The sequence below is a fragment of the Phyllosticta citribraziliensis genome, assembly GCF_038025025.1.
Source record: "Phyllosticta citribraziliensis strain CPC 17464 chromosome Unknown J3D65scaffold_16, whole genome shotgun sequence".
In the NCBI taxonomy this organism is placed as follows: Eukaryota; Fungi; Ascomycota; class Dothideomycetes; order Botryosphaeriales; family Phyllostictaceae; genus Phyllosticta; species Phyllosticta citribraziliensis.
The window spans coordinates 476378-494717 of NW_027117353.1; the positions used below are offsets into that span (position 1 = coordinate 476378).

The 18340-nt window shown below is 57.1% G+C and overlaps 7 protein-coding genes across 7 annotated transcripts; 5 read left to right on the forward strand and 2 right to left on the reverse strand.

Annotated features, from left to right (window-relative positions):
* Positions 1 to 1107: 1107 nt before the first annotated feature.
* On the forward strand, positions 1108 to 2500 carry J3D65DRAFT_172100 (uncharacterized protein). The gene is made up of 3 exons (XM_066794263.1): positions 1108 to 1289; positions 1352 to 1592; positions 1703 to 2500. The coding sequence occupies exons 2-3, from the start codon at positions 1390 to 1392 to the stop codon at positions 2304 to 2306; spliced, it is 807 nt and encodes a 268-aa protein (XP_066650044.1). The 5' UTR covers positions 1108 to 1289; positions 1352 to 1389; the 3' UTR covers positions 2307 to 2500.
* Positions 2501 to 4559: 2059 nt separating this feature from the next.
* J3D65DRAFT_172104 (uncharacterized protein) lies at positions 4560 to 5557 on the reverse strand. Its single transcript, XM_066794264.1, has one exon. The coding sequence runs from the start codon at positions 5277 to 5279 to the stop codon at positions 4686 to 4688; it is 594 nt and encodes a 197-aa protein (XP_066650045.1). The 5' UTR covers positions 5280 to 5557; the 3' UTR covers positions 4560 to 4685.
* On the forward strand, positions 5444 to 7376 carry J3D65DRAFT_642507 (heme peroxidase). Its single transcript, XM_066801998.1, has 2 exons — positions 5444 to 5676; positions 5759 to 7376. Exon 2 carries the CDS (start codon positions 5917 to 5919, stop codon positions 6955 to 6957), a length of 1041 nt encoding a protein of 346 aa, XP_066650046.1. The 5' UTR covers positions 5444 to 5676; positions 5759 to 5916; the 3' UTR covers positions 6958 to 7376.
* Positions 7377 to 8261: 885 nt separating this feature from the next.
* On the forward strand, positions 8262 to 10089 carry J3D65DRAFT_642513 (putative class V chitinase). The gene is made up of 2 exons (XM_066801999.1): positions 8262 to 8966; positions 9016 to 10089. The coding sequence occupies exons 1-2, from the start codon at positions 8591 to 8593 to the stop codon at positions 9954 to 9956; spliced, it is 1317 nt and encodes a 438-aa protein (XP_066650047.1). The 5' UTR covers positions 8262 to 8590; the 3' UTR covers positions 9957 to 10089.
* An 872-nt stretch (positions 10090 to 10961) lies between these two features.
* Positions 10962 to 11920, forward strand: J3D65DRAFT_172340 (uncharacterized protein). Its single transcript, XM_066794265.1, has 2 exons — positions 10962 to 11132; positions 11187 to 11920. The coding sequence occupies exons 1-2, from the start codon at positions 11024 to 11026 to the stop codon at positions 11858 to 11860; spliced, it is 783 nt and encodes a 260-aa protein (XP_066650048.1). The 5' UTR covers positions 10962 to 11023; the 3' UTR covers positions 11861 to 11920.
* Positions 11921 to 13431: 1511 nt separating this feature from the next.
* On the forward strand, positions 13432 to 14040 carry J3D65DRAFT_562482 (RlpA-like double-psi beta-barrel-protein domain-containing protein-containing protein; the record flags this gene model as incomplete). The annotated part of the gene is made up of 1 exon (XM_066797566.1): positions 13432 to 14040. A coding segment is annotated over one exon (609 nt), but the record flags the coding sequence as incomplete, so codon positions are not given.
* Positions 14041 to 16432: 2392 nt separating this feature from the next.
* On the reverse strand, positions 16433 to 17715 carry J3D65DRAFT_642518 (uncharacterized protein). Its single transcript, XM_066802000.1, has one exon. It carries the CDS (start codon positions 17624 to 17626, stop codon positions 16649 to 16651), a length of 978 nt encoding a protein of 325 aa, XP_066650050.1. The 5' UTR covers positions 17627 to 17715; the 3' UTR covers positions 16433 to 16648.
* Positions 17716 to 18340: the final 625 nt, after the last annotated feature.

The window sequence follows — 18340 nt, forward strand, 5'->3', positions numbered from 1 at the left end:
ACGCCGTTAGATTGTATCATGGAGATGAGAAACCCGATCCAGCTCATACTCTTCAGAAATGCCCGCCAACACGCGGCCTTTTGCTGTCAACGTCGAATGCAACGGCAAACGAAAGGCTCCAGATGAGCTTTACAATCTGTCCAAACAGACAGCCTACACTCACCAGTTGAATTGGCTGTTGCCTTTCCTCAACATTTGACCATATTTCATTGTCTACCGGTCCGGCGCATACACTAGTAGTTCCATCTTCAGGGTTATACTACCACGTCAGGGCCTAAGAAAGCCCTTCGCTGATCAAGCAACGGCACTGCATCACACCGTAGCCGCCTAGCAACTTGTAAAACGCAACACAGACAACGCAAATACGACCTCATTGCCTACCTCGGCATCAATCCGTCTTTAGAGTGCACCTGATGTCAGCACGGCACGCCGGTCATCTCGACAAGAGAGAAAGAAGACCGACACATTCTCCTAATCTGGAAGTGTCTCTTAATCTTTCGTTGGCTGTTGGCTTTGCCTGTCACAAGCTTCAGCTGTGGCTCTACAACCTGGACCGCTCCGCGCCACCACGCTGGGCCGCTCCGCTTGCAACCGGCTCATCTCCCTACCTACCTACCTGCGTTAGATTCAACACCTGCCGTCGTTAGCGTACCATGCTGCTTGCCTTTGACAGATGAGGACATGGAAAACGCACGTGTATGGCTTACACAAAATGGACGCTTGGTGAAGGCACCATGCGCAGGCAGAAGGATAGGTAACGAGATGCAGCGGAGCGGAAGATACAATCCAAGGACGACGTGCAACAGACGGAAACGCCGACAGTCACCACAAGCGGCGAAGAATATGCAAGGCCAACGCGACGAAAAAGGAAAACAGGGACAACGCATCACTCTTCGGGAGGGATAGCATTCTCTTTACCAAGTCGATCGCACAACAGCACAGCAGTACTGCTGCAAGGCAGCGTATCATGCGAGTAGGCGGGTGCGGAACGACTCGAGAAACTCGGGACCGAGCCAGCACTTGTCCTTCCGATTACCAGCCCTCACGTGTCCGTCTGGCCCACCTGCCTACCTTTCAACTGTCCATCAGGTGATGGTGGTTCAAATCTTCCCCGGTCAGACCAATGTCAAAACTACATATGGACGGAAAAAGGGAATGCCGTTTTTTCCTTCCGTGGCTGTTGGCTCGTGGAGGCTGCGCTTCCGTTTGGTCCGGGGCCACATGAGCTCTTCGGCCTTTGCAGCACCCGTTACGCTCTGGCTGAAGGGCTGTCAGCAGCCCAGATGTAGGCAGGTAGATACTGGATATGTGGATGAACTAACCGTTGCGCAGCCAAACTAATCAGAGACAGGGACGATCGCGGGACAGACTTGCAGAACGGCATGGCGCATGGCATGGCAGGACACGACACAAGCACAAGCCAATGTGCTCCAAATCCCGAATTCGATGTTCCCTCGCTCAGTCAGTCAATTAGTCCGTCGCACGCATCCATGCGCTGGAGGCAGGCAGGTAGCGTCCCCGATCCACTTGCTTGGTAGCGGGCGTAGCTCGTGTCATCTCACCGCATCCATGTCCGCGTCTATGGGGCCAGGGTAAGCTCAAGAAGGCAAGGTAGGGCAAATACAGGTGAGCAGGGGGCCGAAGCGAAGCCATGCCATGACATGCCAGACTGGCATCTATCTGACTGCCGCTCTTGGTACAGACTTAGCGGTGCTGGGCGATTCCTCAGGTCCGGCAACTCGCACTGTTTTGGCTGCTACGCTCTTGTTTGTCCAGATTTCACTCTGGGAGAGACCTTCTCGTTCACTCTCGATCTTCATTTCTTTTCTGTGCAGGCCCTGTGCTTTCTCGTCTTCTATTCTGTCTCCATCTCATTCTTACTCCACATGTCTCCCGCTCCAGAGATGAAAAAGAAAGGTGGCGTGGCGTCAAGTCCGCCTAATTGCATCCACCACCTACGCACCCATGCATGCATGCATGCATGCATCAGCACCCAGCTCGCAGCAACTGGTCCCACCGCTGGCGACTTCTGCTGTGTCGTAGGGCTGCATAGGCCCCCCTCTGCTCCACATCCACATCAGTCGCGTGGCTTGACTCGCACGCCCGCTTCGGGCAATTGCTCACTATCACCGGCAGGCATCGAGGCAGAAACATACAGCTTCTCGGCAGGAGACGATGCTGATGCTGCTGTGGACCCTACTCTTCTACTATGGCGCGACGCACGCAGCGGAATCATCCGCAGCAACGCACTGCACCGTACCTCGCGTGTCGTGAGACGAGAGCAATTTCCGACTTTTGCGCAGTGAAGCGCAGCTGAACGCTGCTATTCTGGCCGCGTTCATCTATTTCTGCGGACGGGAGGATGCGTAGATCAAGAACGAAGGATGAAGGAGAAGGGGCAGAGCAGGTGAGCGAGCGGATGAACCGGCGGGAAGAAGATGATGCCTCGACATACACATACCTTTGCCATTGCATGGTATGCCTGCACTACAGCTTTTCCGCACGCAAGTCTCAAATTTCCGCTGGCCGACTGGGAAAGAGAAGACAAAACTTTTCTGTCTACCTGTCTGATGGCGGCATGTACCATTGCTAATGGTCGCTGATGTGCGCCTTATCTTTCGCAGGCGCGTTGCATTGGTTTGCATCATGTGTTGCTGGGCTACCTTGCCCACCTTTCACCTGACCGGAAGGACATGTCATCAGGTATCGTGGGATCGTGGTTGGGTGGTAATCGGTCTGGTATTGTGGTCCCATCCGGATGTTTCCGCCTCCGTCCAGCCAACAACGCTAGAATGAGCACCGTAGTCTCTCTCTCTAGCGTCTGCTACAAACGCTGCGCCCGCTCTCGGCCTTGCCGTCAACGACTTGGACGCTCCCAGCCAATCCGCAGCGCTGCTTACTATACGGAAACACCCCGACTGGCAGTTGGATTGATGGATGAGAGCTCTCGTCGCCGTCGCCGTCGCAACAGTCATGGACGCAATTGCAGTCATTCTGCGCAGTCAACCAGCAGCCAACCAGCCAACCAACCAAATATCCACCCACATGCCAACGACCAGACTCTGTCCGTCCGTCCGCCCGTCATGCGTTGTCATCGAGTCGCGTCAGTGTCGTGCATCCAGTGCATCCAGTGCATCCAGTCGAATCCAGTCATGAGGTAGCTAGGTGGTGCGGTGCGTCGGGCTTGGGAGCGGAGATCCGGCGGCGGCGGGGACGCCACCACCATCCACCCACCTACCGCGCCCGCCCATCCATGCACGACACACGCCACATGCATACTGCCATCCAACGCATTTGCGCGCGCGCTGGTTCCCTATCGCCGAACTTTTGTCGGTCACAGTCAAGAGCTCCAAGCTTGCTCAATCCAGTGTTCAATGGATGGTTAGAATGGGGCGAGCCGGCAGTGCAAGCAGGTGGGCAGCTACTTTGTCAAGAAAGTACATGCTGCAGGGCTGAGTGTTCCGCATTAGGCAAGAAAAGGAAGAGGAAGCGTGGGAAGCGGTGGTGCGGGAGCGCTTGGCGGCAATAGGGCTAGACAACACGAGACAGCTGTCTAAGGTACCTGTACCGACTAGTACGGCACCCACCTGCTTGTGTAGCCTGTTGCTACTACTGCTGCTTGTCCGACTTGGCGGGTTCCTGGCCCTCTGTCAGCTTTCTTGGTGTTTGCTTGTTTTGCTTGACTGAGATGGTCCAGCGATGGTGCGGCGACTGGCCTTCGATGACTGATTGACTGACTGACTGCGATACATAGGTCGGCAGATAGGTTCCTTCTGGCGGTGTACTGTACATACCTATCTACAAACAACACGAGATTGTATGTACAGTACGTCAACAACAGAAGCGAATGCGCAACGAATCGCATCCCTCCACTCCACCATCCATGGGTGCCTGTAAGATGCACAAGCCATATAGCACACGACAGACACCTCTTGCCCCATCCGGAGCGCTTGGCTGACCAACATTGGTAATGCCCTCTTTCTGACTCGTTTCCTTCGCCGGCATCCATCCATCCATCCATCCATTCACCTCATCCATCTATCCAGCCAGCCAGCCGCAGGAGCTAGCTTCCTTGCCTACCTTTAGCGCAGCCGAGCGCCGGGCCCGACAAGCAACAAACGACAGGGGTACCGCCACCGTACAATGTACCCTTGCCACCATATTTTTTCCCTTGTCAACCCAACCTACCTGACCAACGTTTTTTTCGGCGTCGGCTTCGGCGTCGGCTTGTTCCTAGGTATTCATCAGCAATCGCGTCAGATGGCCCGGTTCTCGCGTCCGTCGTCGGTCGACAACGTGCAGACATGGCTGCAGATGATAATGTGTAATGCAAATCGTTCGGTGATTGTGTGGGTTGGGCTGCTGGCTGGATGGAAGTACCCAGGTAGCGAGATACGGGAAGGCAAGCAGAGTGCCGATTCGATTGCATCCATCCATCTGTCCGTCCGTCCGTCGGTGGCTGGCTGCCTGCTTCTACTGCTTCTACTCCTGCTGTGAGCGGCGGCGCAGGGCAGTAGGGCCAGCAGGCTTGATTACCCACATACACCTGATGCTGCAAGAAGAAAGAAGCAAGATCGCACAAGGCCGCAGCGAGCGAGCGAGCGAACGAATGAACTGCTCACGTACGTTGGGGGTGTTGGATCCTGTTGCTATTGCTGCTGCTCACATACTGCTCACTCATACCACTAGCCATTATGATGTGTTCTAGGCTGTGTGTGTTGAGGCCGGCTGGCCGGCCGGCTCACCGTGTCGATTGGAAAAACACACAGCACAGCACAGCGCGCAGCAGTAAGGCTGTGCTTTGCAGTAGCACCAGAATCATCCGTCCAACCAACACGTCGGACACTCGCTCGCTCACGCCCTGGAGCTCGAGCTCGAGCTCGAGCTCGTCCGACCGAGCCAACCGCGCGAGGAGCGAGCAGCGAGAGACTCCTGCGAGCTGAACCACACCCACGCGCGTGAGAAGTGCGTGCGCGCCAGGCACGGCGTCGCTCGACGCGCAGCGGGCAGTCAGTCTGTACGAGTCGCAATTTCGGACATGTATGCGACGACAACGAGAGGCTCGAAAAGCGAGGCTCGAAGCAGAGGGACAGACAGCTCGTGCAAGAAGCCAACCGAGCTCCGTTGCGCAAGAGTCGATATCCTTTCCTCCCCCACATACGCACATACAGCAAGTTCCGGCGCCCGATACGGTGAGATGCTGGCTGGCCATGCGTGGCGTTCGGCGGCGGCGAGGTGTACTGTAGGCGGAGGCGGGGGACCGGGGTGCGTGTGTACATGCCTATGCGTGCGCCTCGTATGCAGCTAGCAGCAGCATGCAGGAGAACAGTGGAAAAGAAGATGATTACGATGCTTCTACTGCTGCTTGCTGATGGAGCGATTCCGGCTGTATGCGCCGCGAACCCGTACCTGCTGGTTGGCAGACTGGGGTGGTGGTGGGTGGGTGGCGGTGAGGTGAGGGTGTTGTTGTCGGGGTGCGGTGGTCGGCCGACGGACCTCCTCCCTAGCGAAAGGATGGTTAGAGTTAGTTGGGCGGGCGCGCGACACCAAGGCGGTGGATTCCTATTGTGCTGACGAGAAGAAAATGCGCCACACAGCAAGGAACAAGAAATTGTGGCTGCTGCGGAGGAAACAAAAAATAAGAAAGGATTATGATGCCAAAAAAAGGTCGTCTGTGTAAGTCAGAGTGCGTGAGCATGTTGCGAGACCCAAACACCGGCCGGGGTCTGACTGGCTGACGGAGACTTTTTTGTATAAGATGCCTTGACGAACCTGGAAACGGATGCAGTTTTTGTTAACGAACCATCCACCGCTTCCACTTGCTTATCCAAACGGCCTTGACAAGAAGTGCAAGAGATTTCTTCTTTGCTTACCCACTGACTTCTCCTTGGCTTCTCCACTTTTCTTCCCACCAACATGCATCAAAAGTCTCTCTCCGCGGCCGTTTTGCTCGCCTCGGCCTGTGGCAGCACGGCCTTTTCTTTCCCATCACTCAAGGGAACGTCCCTCACGCGTCGACAAGATGTCAACTCGACGGGTGAATCTTCCTACGGCTCAGGCGATTCGTCTGACGACTCTTCCAACTCCGGCTGCCCTGCCATCTGGACCACCATCTCGAGCGATCTGACGAGCAATTTCCTCACTGATGGCCAGTGCAACGACCTTGCCCGAGGCGCCATCCGATTCGCCTTCCACGATGCGGGCACATTTTCGCAGTCGCTCCCCTACTACCCGCCGGCAGCTGGTGGCGCAGACGGATCTCTACTCCTGAACCCCGACGAGATCAACCGGCGCGAGAATGGCGGTCTCGGCCCCTACCACGACTGGCTGTCTGGCTTCTACCCCAAGTACTCGGACCAAGTGAGCGCGGCCGACCTCATCCAGTTTGCGGGCGCGCATGCCACCGTGACGTGCCCCGGTGGACCAGCTATCAAGGTGCGCGTAGGACGGACGGACACGGATCAAGCACCGCCAGAGGGCCTGCTGCCTCCAGGCTTCGGACCCGGCAGCGACCACGACTCTCTGCTCAATCTGTTTGTGGACAAGGGATTCAGTGCGGCGGACCTGGCAGCCTTGATCGGCGCCCACAGCGCCAGCAGAGCCTTTGCGCAGGAGCGAAATGGCATTCCAGTTGGTGGCCCGCAGGACTCGACACCCGGCCAGCTCGACGTCAAGTACTACTCGGAGACGTACAACCCACCCCCGGGCGTGTACCGCTTTGACTCGGACATCAACCTGTCGCAGAGGAACACCAGCGTCGGATCCGTCTTTCAAACATTTGTGGGCGCACACGGCAAGTGGGCGGCGGCGTTTGTCGACCCTGCGGCCCGCCTCAGCGTCCTCGGCATCCCGGCAGAGACCGTCGCTGGCTTCGTCGATTGCACCAGCGCCCTCCCTCAAGGCACGTCGTCCAAGCGCGACATCCGCGCCCGCCCGATCAACGACCGCGTGAGGTAGTCGGCAGTGCGCCACGTGACGACGGAGCGTTGTGTTGACGGGAGGTCATGTGTTGGTGTTATCGTTTCTTCTCCTTCTTGTCCTGTCCTACCTAATCAAGCATCTTCACCGGCGTGATCATTCCGGGCATACATTTCCTAGCTCTTGCGGCGTTGGCGGCGAAAATGGTTGCGATGGGGAGCTTTTTTTTGAGGTCCAACATTTTTTGCTGCATCCGGACGTGAGCGAATAGAAAGAGAGATAGCAAAGAGGAATTCGATAGCTCTGAACGGGGTCGCATTATCGAAATTCCATCCACAATCGTACTTCATGCCGTCTCTGGTTGTATCTTTCAAATGTCAAGATGATTGAAAAGTCGCGATTGGGTGGTAGCCGTTGTCATGTTGTAGCAGCACGCGCCCAGAAAAGTCAAAGGCCGGTGCCGCGCCTGGAGCGTCATGACCGAGCCGGTTCCCGTCTGTCAAGAAATTGGCGACGGATAGCGACGACCAACCAAATGTCGCGACCTACCTATTCGGTCAGTTCGTCATGCGTCAGTCGTGAGATAGACTCTGCACGACAAGACTGCCTCGTCCACTCGTCAACGTCTTGTCGCACACCTACCGTTTTTGGATAGACTGTAAGGGCGTGGTCGGCAGACCAGTCTCAACTAAGCTGCAACGTGCCGGTCCGCCACCCTGCATAAGTTGCGTCGACGGCCATCGTCTGCCGACGCTTGCCGATGGGAAAGACATGGAAGCTCATGACCCAAAATGCCACCCCATCGTGACAGGAGATCCTCTTGTTTAGTAGCCGTTTCTTAAAGGTGTGGCGCAATTTGGCACAAAGTCGAAGCCTTGTGTTTCAGTTTCGGGCCAACCTTATCCCCACGCTTATGCACGACACGCCATGCGCATACGTCAAATTTCCCACTTAGCGCGCGAATCTGTTGAGCAGTTTGTGGCAAAACCGTGCCTCGACCGGATGAAAGCGGAGAGGCGTTTCTTTTGCATGCGATTGGGAAGCTGAAGGAGTTTAAGGAGGCCGTCGTCGCAAATGAAACAGTGCGTGAGGGCTGTTGCCAGGGATGGCTGGGATAACTGCATCGGTAGTCGCTCCATCAACTGGAGCTGCGTATTTTGACTTCCAGGAACGCTTCGAAAATAGCTGACTTTGCGCCAACCAAAGCAGGGCCGAAGGTATTCAGCGTCGTCGCTTACAGCACTGGGCGGCCTTGATAGCCTGTGGGTTCAGGGACGCCGTGTAGAGATGAATACGGCAGAAATAAGGTTTTTGTCGCGGCTTGGTATCGCCGGGTTCATGGCCCTAGCCTATAGAAGCTGGGGTTTCGAAGTAGGGTGCCATTGGTCATGGTTGCTCCTACGCGGCCATGACACCAAAACCGGGATGACGTTCATGACTCGACAACCAAAGGGTCGCGCCATTCCAGGTCACTGAGACAAGTGGCCAAGATGGCTATTAAAGTAGAGCGCGCCTTGGAGGACGTGAGTGGTTGGGTGTACGCACCTGAGCAGACGAGGACATATATCAGGTGCTGCGCGTCCCTCTTTGACCATCCATTCCTTGCCTCCTTTTTGTTGAGAAGACCACCCATCATTCCTCGGCCTCCAGTGTCGACCTCAGACACCACACCATGGTCCAAATTCTGAGATACGGCCTCATGGCCGCGGCAGCACTGCTGCCCAGCACAACGTCAGCATGGTTCATGATGTACGCCGACCAGTACCACACTGCGGACCTGGGCAATCCGACCCTCAACAGTGGCATTGACCATGCCATCATGGCCTTTTTGCCCGTCAAGGACTTTTTGACCCAGGGAGGCGGCGAGTTTAAGCTATTTGAGCCTGTCGAAACGTTTCGGGCTCGCTTCCCAGCCGGAGTCAAGGTCATGGCTGCTATTGGCGGTTGGGGAGACACCGACTACTCCCAGGCGCTGCAGACCGCCAATGTGCAGACCTTTGCGAAGAACTGCAAGCTGGTCATTGACAAGTACGGTCTGGATGGCCTTGGTACGTCGGCTCTTTTTGGTCTTGGAATGTCCACTTACCGTACCTACAGATCTCGACTTTGAGTACGTCGGTGGCAACGGCGTCGATTACAAAACGGTCCCCAATTCGCAAAAGGTGTGGGAGATTGATGCCTTTCCTCCATTCTTGCAGGCGGTGCGCAATGCCATTGGCAAGGACAAGTTTTTGTCTGTTGCTGTTCCGGGCCTGGAGCGCGACATGCTTGCCTTCAACCCCACGACGACGCCCAAGATTGCTGCGCAGGTCGACTCTTTCAACATCATGTCGTACGATCTCATGAACCGCCGCGACAACTACACCAAGCATCACGCGGATGTAGTGGGTTCCTACAACGCCGTCAAGAAGTACCTGGACATGGGTCTCCCCAAGGAGAAGGCAACCATGGGTTTCGCCTTTTACGCCAAGTACTTTACGACTGATCCGGCCTCGGGCTGCGCCACCACTCCCCTCGGACCGAACTGCAAGACGGTGCCTCTTGAAAACGCCGACGGATCAGACAACGGCAAGTCTGGTGCGTTGACATTTGAGCCGTCTAACCAGCCAGGTCCTGGCAACCTTCCAACGTCATATGACGGCACCTGCGGAGCAACTGTGAAGAAGAGCTGCGCTGCGCCAAACTGCTGCAGCTCCGGTGGTTACTGCGGCACCACGGACGCATACTGTGGTCTTGCTTGTATTCCCGGTTATGGTACTTGTGCCGGAGCGAGTGCGGTTCAGTCGTGGGCAAAGGCGATTGCAGCTCCCAAGGTCGACAGCCAGGCTGGAGGTCACTATTTCTGGGACGCCTCCGCCAATTTGTTCTGGACTTGGGACGAGCCTGTCCACATTGACGCCAAGTTCGCGCAGATTGTCCAGGGTCTGGGGATCAAGGGCGTCATGGCATGGTCCCTTTCGGAAGACTCGCTGGATAGGCGCCACCTCAAGGCAATTCAGCAGAATGTGAAGAAGTTGGGTTTGAGCTCTGTAGCATAAGGGTTTTGTAACGGAGAAATTGTGAATGACGGCTGAGGAAATGTAAATTTAGTCCACTGAACGGCATAGCATAGGCAAACCATAGAGCGCAATCATGAGCATCGTCATTCGACAGTTTCGGACGAAGTGAGAGGTGATTTGAACAAGGCCTCGAAGCTGTCAGTGACGTGATGATGTGATTTTATCACACGAGGCTGTTGGTTCGGAGGAGGCAGTGAGCATGGAAGCTCTAGTTGTGATCGACTGGTGGCAGTGTTGGTCCATTTTTGATTGGCATCCGAGCTGTCAGCCTCTCGGCGACGGGGCCACGGGGCCACGGTCCACGGATGGAGGCGGATGGTGAAGGGGTAAATAAAGCGCGCCGGGCCGCACGGGCGTTCCGCCGTTGAGCTAGTTGATTCCTGGAGAAAGAGGCTTGGGCGAGGTGAAAAGGAGGCAGGTTGAAATCAAATGTCTCTGATCATGTCGTGCGGGCTTGGCTGCGGACTTTGTGAGCCGTTGCGTTGTGCAAGGCTGAGACGTGGCGCGCATGGTGGTAGGCAACACGAGGTGTCCTTTCCACGAGGAGGGACGACGAATGAAGCGAGGGAGAGGGAATTGAGATTCGCGAACAGCGCAACCGGAGTCCCACGCCTTCACCCCACACAATGCGGAAATGAGGAACGGCAGTCGGCGCAGCACGGTCCGGGCGCAGCGGCATTCGTGGAGCGGTGAAAGCAGGGGAAAGCCACGAGCGGCAGGCGGCGGGAGGGGGCATGGAAAGAGCAAGCCAAGCGGGTGGCGTTTGAATGATGAAGTGACGATGGATGGAAAAGAGAGGGAGAGGGAGAGGGAGAGGGAGAGGGTTGGGTGTGGTTCGAGACTGCGGTGCCTGAGAAAGAGCTGGAGTCGCGTCCCGTTTAGGTCTAGCCAGGCACGTCAGCTGCAGAATGCCTGGCTGCCTGAGCCATTGGCCAATCAGCAGCGCTCGTCCAACGTCAACACCACGCCAAGCAAACGCAGGACGTTCTTGACAGCGGACACGGCAGCAGACCTGGCACTGCAGCAGCTCCTTCCTCCGCTTTGCCATGCCGTGCTGGACCGCAAGCCGCCATCTGCTCTCGTGTCTTGCATGCGCTCTCCTCCTGTCCATCAGCATCAGCGTCATCGCCACGGCCCTCGTTCTGCTCGGCTCGTGTTTGTACAGCCCGCGCACTGATGGAAGCACACCCCGGGGCTAACGCGAAGCAGGCAACCAGACGAGACAGGGACAAATCTCGGCAGATGCGGCGATCCTCCCTAATCATGGCCCGTTTCAACATGGCCAACACCTACAAAGCCCTCGTCACTCGCTCTCCATCTGCTTCCCACCCTCTCGGCACCCTTTCGCTCTGCAGCCCTTCGCTTCTCTGACTTTTCAGAGGTCCATTCTTTCCGTCCGAGCTCATATCGGGCTGCTGTCACTCTTTTACATCAGAAAATGCGTTTCATCAACTCCGCCGCCGTTGGCGGTGCCATCGTCGCTGGCGCCAGCTTGGCTGCTGCCCAGCAGGACCCGTACTGCAGCGACCGCCAGACCATCTGGACCACCGAATATGTCACCATGTCTGCGCGCTCCTCGCCCATTCCCGTCCCTCAGGCCAGCACTCCTGTTCCTGTGGCGTCGAGCCCCCAGCCCGTGGCCTCCAGCAGCTCCGTTGGCGGCGGCAGCGCGCCTCCCCAGTCGCCTGCCTACACGCCATCCTACTCGGCCCCGGCTGTCCCCTCGTCTCCGGCCTACACGCCTTCGCCGGTTCCGTCGTCCCCGGCCTACACGCCCTCGCCGGTTCCTTCGTCTCCGGCTACCCCTGAGAGCAGCGCCCCCGCGTCTTCCTCCAGCGTCGCTCCTCCCTCGTCGTCTCCCGTCGAGGTCGACAGCGTTTTGACTTTGAGCTCTACTCCTCTTCCCACCATCAGCTCCACTTCGTCTTTCACTTCGACCTTTTACAAGACGACTTCCCAGGTCGACTCCAATGGTGGCACCACTCTCGTCACCGTTCCGGAGACTACGACGGTAAGCCTGGTCTTCAATTGTCTAGAATCCATCTAACTTGCCCAGATCTGCCCGGAGACGTCCTCGACCCCTGCTGCTGGCTCTGGAACCCCAGTTCCCTCTGTTGAGTCGCCGGCCCCCACGCCCGAGTCTTCCGTTGTTACTTCGGAAACTCCCGTTCCCCAGAGCCCTGCTCCCACGCCCGAGTCTTCCATTGTTACTTCGGAGACTCCCGTTCCCCAGAGCCCCGCTCCCACGCCGGAGACTTCGGTGGAGACTTCTGTCATCGTGACTCCCATCACGCAGTACAGCACTTCCACTCTGTACCGCACGGAGACTTCCACGGACGCTACTGGCGGTCTTACGACGGTCACTGTCCCCCACAGCACCACGGTAAGCAATTTTATTCCACTGCTACGAATTCTTTCTGATTTGAGTAGATCTGCCCTGTGACTGCCAGCGAGACCCCGGCTTCGACGCCCCAGGCCCCTGCCTCGACTCCTGAGTCTGTTGTTTCGACTCCTGAGGCTGCTACTTCTACCCCTGAGGCTGCTACTTCTACCCCCGAGGCTGCCACTTCGACCCCTGAGGCCCCTGCCTCGACTCCTGAGTCTGTCAGCTCGACCCCTGCCGCTGTCACTTCCACCCCTCAAGTCACCCCCGTTACGCAGTACAGCACTTCCACTCTGTACCGTACGGAAACTCAGACCGATGCTACTGGCGGCGTCGTTACCGTGACCGTTCCCCACAGCACCACTGTAAGCCAAATTTCATCTGGGTACCAAACCTCATTTCTAATTTCAATAGATCTGCCCCGTGACGGCCACCGAGACCCCGGCCTCGACTCCTGAGGCTCCTGCCTCGACTCCTGAAGTGACTGGAATTACTCAGTGGACGACTTCGACCTTGTACCACACTTCTACGTCGACGGACGCCACTGGCGGTGTTGTTACCGTCACTGTTCCCCACAGCACCACGGTCTGCCCCGTCACGGCCACCGAGTCTTCCGTTGCTGGCGCCTCGTCGACCTGCGACTGCACGACCACCAGCACGACCACCGTTGACCCTGAGCCGGTTACTGTCACCGTCACTTCTACCTCCAGCCCCGCTGGCGTCAACGCTGCCGATGTGACCTCGCCCGCTGCCGGCGTTTCTACGCCCGTTGCTACGCCTTCCGTCGACTCGGCCGTTGCTGGTGTCTCTAGCTCGCCCGTCGCCCGCGGTTACACCCCCGCTGCTTCGTCGCCTGCCGCCACGCCCGTCATTTCCGATGCCGCCGCTGGTGGTGCCTCCACTCCTGCCCCTGTCGCTTCTTCCCCTGCCGTCGTTTCGACCCCTGCTGCTGTGAGCACGCCCGCTGCGGCTGCCTCTAGCCCCGCGGCCTCGAGCTCTGCTGGCCTTGTCGGCGACCTGACCAACTCCGCCGGTTCGGCTGCGTCTGACGCGGTTGAGGTGATTGGCGAGGCCGTCACTGGTACCGCCACGTACTACACCTACGGCACGGACCTTTCGCAGGGAACTTGCTCGTTCTCCGGCTACACTCTGCCTGCGTCCATCTTCGGCACTGCGCTGACGGACTCTGACTGGGCCTCTGCCGCCCACTGCGGTTCCTGTATCAAGGTCACCGGTCCCCAGCAGAACTCGATCGTCGCCATGGTTGTCGACCAGTGCCCCGGCTGCGGCGACCACCACCTCGACCTGTTCCAGGACGCCTTCACCGAGCTCGACTCGCTTTCCGCCGGCCGCATCAACGTCGACTGGGAGTTTGTTTCGTGCGGCATCACCAGCGGCATCTCGCTGCTCAACAAGGACGGCGCCTCGGAGTACTGGTTCGCCATGCAAGTCCAGAACAGCAACCTGCCCATCGAGTCTCTCGAGGTCTCGACCGACGGCGGCAAGACCTGGACCAACACCACCCGCACCCAGTACAACTACTTCGAGTACGAGACTGGCTTTGGCCAGGCCAACGTCGACGTCCGCATCACCTCGACGACTGGCCTCAAGGTCACCGCCAACAGCGTCACCGTCAGCTCGTCGTCCACCCACGACGTCGGCGACAACTTCTCTTCGTAAGCAAAGCGGGTCGTTCAAGGGACAAGCGGGACGACGACATCTTGTCAATAACCTCTCACTTGGGCTGGAATGGGCTGCGGCCCGCCTCCAGCGGCTTTGTTGAATGCATAGTTTCTTTTTGATGTTAATATTCTCGTCCAATCTCAAAACCCTTTTCTTTTGCTTTTGGTCTTATTTCGTTGTACATTCTTTGTAGTTGCATGTGTCAATGTATCCTACCCATTTGAGCGTGTCAATCAGCGTCGTGTTGCATTTCAAGCATTGCCTTGCATTGGGTCGTTGCGTTGCATTGTAGCTTTTCCTGTTCCATCAATCAATCTGTGCCGCCTGACTGCCTGCCTTCATGGATGCTCCCAATGTGCCGCCTGACTTTCTGCCGCCGTGAATGCTCCCAATGTGCCGCCTGCCTTCCTGCCATCATGAACGCTCCCAATGTGTCGCCAAGGGACGTCCGCCGTCACAGCAAGCCAATGGCCACTTCAAGAACGCCAGCAGCGTTGTCGCAACACCGCCCCGCCTTCATTGACTCCATCCTCCTGCACAGGTCTCCAACCAACGACATCGCTCCTCATACATGACGACCACGACATCTCTCAACGCTCGCGCATCCACCTCTGCATCATGGAACGTAAGAGACCCATCGTACACGAACAGTCTACCAAAGACTGACTGGAGCCTGTTGTCCGTGCCAGAGCAGGTTTTCTTGACCATATCCTGAATATCTACCGGTTGGAAGAGCGGTAGCAAGTTCTGGGACTTGAGCGGTGGTATTTCAACTTGGTCTTGGCCCCTTAAGAGCCTTGCCATGATCGCCATGTCACAACTTGATTTGTTGTATGATACAAGTTGGTGGGATTTTTTTTGAGAAGCCCAGGTCTTTCATCCGAGTCTTAATATCACTAGGCTTGGAGCCCCGTGTCGTGTTGCCGCGGTATCGTTTCCGAAACGTGGACGAAAATCCTTTGCGTGTCATTGTGTCGAAGTACGGCACGTCTCCATATAGCTCCTGCCATAGTTGCTCGGAGGTCTTGGTTCCATAGTCGATCAAAGTTGAGATTAGGACTTTTCTGGTGCGGAGCTCCACGACAGCAAGCTGGTATGGTACAACGTCGTGATAGGAGTAGTTGGGGGGCTGATGGTACTCGCAATCCACAATCCACGTCGTCCTGTCCGGGCTGCACATTGCCTCGCGGAGCCACTCGAGACTTTTGGATGGCGCTTCAGTCCGCATGATTGCATCCTTCAAGTCAGCTGGCTCAGCATGGGCACTCGCGACTTGAATGCTGCGTAGACGAGTGGTGTCTGCGTAGGGAGCGGCTCTGATTTGTCAACTGTTTTGCCAGCTGGCTCGGTATGGGGGTTCGGGGCTTGTCCATCGCGTTGATGGGTGTTATTTTTGTCGGAAGCGGTTGTATATTGGAGCGCATGGCTAACCGGCTCAGCGTGTGTGTTCAGGGCTCTGTCGCGTGGATGACTATCGTCTGCGCGGAGACCAGATCCAGATTCGAGACCATGGCCAGCAGCTGTTGTGCCAGAGTTCGGCTGAGAATCATTCCTTGGATGATGTTGGGCATCGACTGGTGGAATCGGGCGCTATCTCCGTCATTAGAATAATCATTGTGGACGGAGAAGGCGAACTCACATTGGATCTAGTTCCGCTATGTTCTCTCCGTCTTTTCAGCACGCGATATGCAATGGCGCCCCTGTCTTTCCTATTCAGATTCTGGTACTCGGGCCAATGCGTCCTCAGAGCTTCCTTGACTGCCTGGATATCATTTCCGATGTGTATGCCTTCGAGGAACTTCCAATATGGACTGAGAGGAGTCAGCACATGGAAATGGAAGAGGGTCGACTGCAGAGCATACGAAGTCATGGTGGATCCGTGCCGAGGTGGCTGAGAGACGACGGATGAGAGGACGTATCATGCTGTTTGAACCTAGGGGATGGGGCGACTTGAAGGAGCACAGGTCCGCCGAAGGTGCGAATCAAGGTGTAGTGTATTGAGTAGGTGAGTGCGGGACTGAGATATCGCCCTGAGCGACGCCCGCAGCACCACGCTAGACTATCTATGCACTAGCGCTTCGGCTGTCTGACGACTCTACTGCCTACTGGAGACTCCATCCTCCATCACGACTTCCTTGGCCCGGATCGGAGGCAAGAGCTGCAGGATCGACTTGGTTTGAAATCAAGAGCTGGAAGGAGATTCGACCATTAGGAAAGCACGCTGCCCACCTGGACTACTCCTTCTCGGCCCCACATGCGGCAGGCTGTCCTGGCTGAGGATATGGAAGGAAAACTAAGGCACGAGTGGAGTTGGTTTGATTTTTTCACGCACATTATAAGACCCGACACGTGAAGAGATTAATTGCTGAGCAGCAGAAAGTCGTGGACCATTGAATTCGGGTCTCAAAACAAGAATTTTGGAGTGGAATGACCGCCTGGAAGTGAGAGCAAAGGGGGGAAAAAAATATAAGGGCGGGATTATCAAAATTCAAGTTGTATTCTACTTGTAATCAACCTTTACTGCAACCCGTTCGCTCCGGCTCGCCAAAACCAGTATCGATGACAGCGGGGTCCCTGAGTCCGGCCTGGAGGCAAGCAACAGCGCTCAGAAGAATTCGTGGTGGCCAGTTGGCAGAGAGTTGTCCACCCTCTCCCCCCGCTTGGACTCCGCGACGGCAGCACGTTGGCTGCTGATGACCCTGCGCAACGTCTCCACGGCGAACCTCACCTCGGGCTCATCGTGTCCCCACTTCTCGGCGCAGGCCGGGCCCAGATTGCACTTGTCGGTCGAGAGTATTCCTTTGCGGACGTTGCGGCACGTAGGGAGGACATGGACGAGCACACCGTGTTGCTTCGGCTGGGAGCAGTTTCCCTTGCGCCACTGCCTGCAAACGTGGAGCTTGTCGCAGTTGGTGCGGTCGTCTACTCCGACTCGGGGCCGTCCTGGAATCCGCGAGGGCATCTCCTGTCCAAGCCGGCAGGCTTCGCCGCGGAGCGAGTCAGGGCAGATGGACCTGATAAACTCTTTCTCCTCCGACGCGAGCGGGGCAGTCAGAGGTCCCGAGCGGTCGCCCCATTGTTGCTCCGCGAGGGCTTCGCTCACAAAGTCAGTCCACTCCGCCCTGGTGAAAACACGAGCCGCATCAGGGTCGTCCTCCTCGTCGGAGTCGGCATTCGGCCAGGATTCACCGTAGCCGTCAAGGATGCCCTCGATGAACCTTCCTTGCGGGTTGTCGAATGGGTCGGGGAGGCTGAAGTCGTCCCGGGGGATACTTGCTGGAGGAGGCGAGCCTGGGGGAGCTGGAGCGGCAGGGATGGCCTGAGGAGTAGCGGAGGCAGCGCTGCCCTTGCTGTACGCGTTGGAAGTCGGGGCGTCAAGGCCTACGGGTTTGCCCTCAGGCTGCTTCAGGACCACATCGGAGGGGATAGTGGTCGGAGGAGGCATGCTTGGGGGAGCTGGTCCAGGCGGGAGTTCGTCCTCCTCCTCTTCCCCTTCCCAGACGATGCTGTAAGTCGGGGACTCGGGGCCTAGGGGTTTGCCCGTAGGCTCCTTGATGATGCGGTCATTCATCCAAGATTCCATAACGGGCTGTCAAATCTAAAATTGACGTGAGACAGGAACTTCCAACGCGGACGGTGGACTTTGGTATGACTCACCGGGCAGCGCGAAGGGGATTGTGTTGTGTAGTATGGGCGGCACTGAAGTCATGTGAGATGAGACCCTCCAACGCGGATGGTGAGCTTTGTGACGACTTACCAAGCAGAGCGTGGTAGGGTATGTGGAACTGGACTCGTGTGAGAAGAGAGCTTCCAACGCGGACGGTGTGCTTTGTGATGACTTACCGAGCAGGGCGTGGTGGTGGTCGCGTTGTGTAGGGTACGTGTAACTGGACTTGTGTGAGATGAGAGCTTCCAACGCGTTGCCAGCTTTGCTGTAGACTCACGCGTCCTTTAGCGACAAGAGCGAGGTTGCGTCCGGGGTGGAGGGACGGTAGAGGTTTGAGCTTTTGGCTTGGGCAATGCGGATGGCAGAGGTGCGGGAAGCGCGAGTTTTGCGTCCAGTGTGGAGGGATGGTGGAGGTTTGAGGTTCGCGATGGAACCAAGTGGGCGCTGCGCGGAGGTGCGCCCATGGACGGCCTGAGGTTCTTCCCAAGAACAGAACCAGCTCAGTGGTGGTGGCTTCTTCCAGTCAATCCAGAGTGGTCCCGGTCCTGTTTTTCCACCTCCAACCCAACAACCTCCCTCCTCCTCCCTCCTCCTCCCTCCTCCAGACGCCAACCCCTCTCCCGACGCAAG

Bases quoted from the DNA above. Each gene is read 5' to 3' on its own strand.
- J3D65DRAFT_642513 (XM_066801999.1), top strand. From the start codon at position 8,591: ATGGTCCAAATTCTGAGATACGGCCTCATGGCCGCGGCAGCACTGCTG. The intron at 8,967-9,015 runs GTACGTCGGCTC...CCGTACCTACAG, and splicing joins GTACGGTCTGGATGGCCTTG to ATCTCGACTTTGAGTACGTC.
- J3D65DRAFT_172104 (XM_066794264.1), bottom strand. From the start codon at position 5,279: ATGTACACACGCACCCCGGTCCCCCGCCTCCGCCTACAGTACACCTCG.
- J3D65DRAFT_642507 (XM_066801998.1), top strand. From the start codon at position 5,917: ATGCATCAAAAGTCTCTCTCCGCGGCCGTTTTGCTCGCCTCGGCCTGT.
- J3D65DRAFT_172340 (XM_066794265.1), top strand. From the start codon at position 11,024: ATGCCGTGCTGGACCGCAAGCCGCCATCTGCTCTCGTGTCTTGCATGC. The intron at 11,133-11,186 runs GTTTGTACAGCC...AACGCGAAGCAG, and splicing joins CCTCGTTCTGCTCGGCTCGT to GCAACCAGACGAGACAGGGA.
- J3D65DRAFT_642518 (XM_066802000.1), bottom strand. From the start codon at position 17,626: ATGGAATCTTGGATGAATGACCGCATCATCAAGGAGCCTACGGGCAAA.
- J3D65DRAFT_172100 (XM_066794263.1), top strand. From the start codon at position 1,390: ATGGCATGGCAGGACACGACACAAGCACAAGCCAATGTGCTCCAAATC. The intron at 1,593-1,702 runs GTAAGCTCAAGA...CTCTTGGTACAG, and splicing joins TCCGCGTCTATGGGGCCAGG to ACTTAGCGGTGCTGGGCGAT.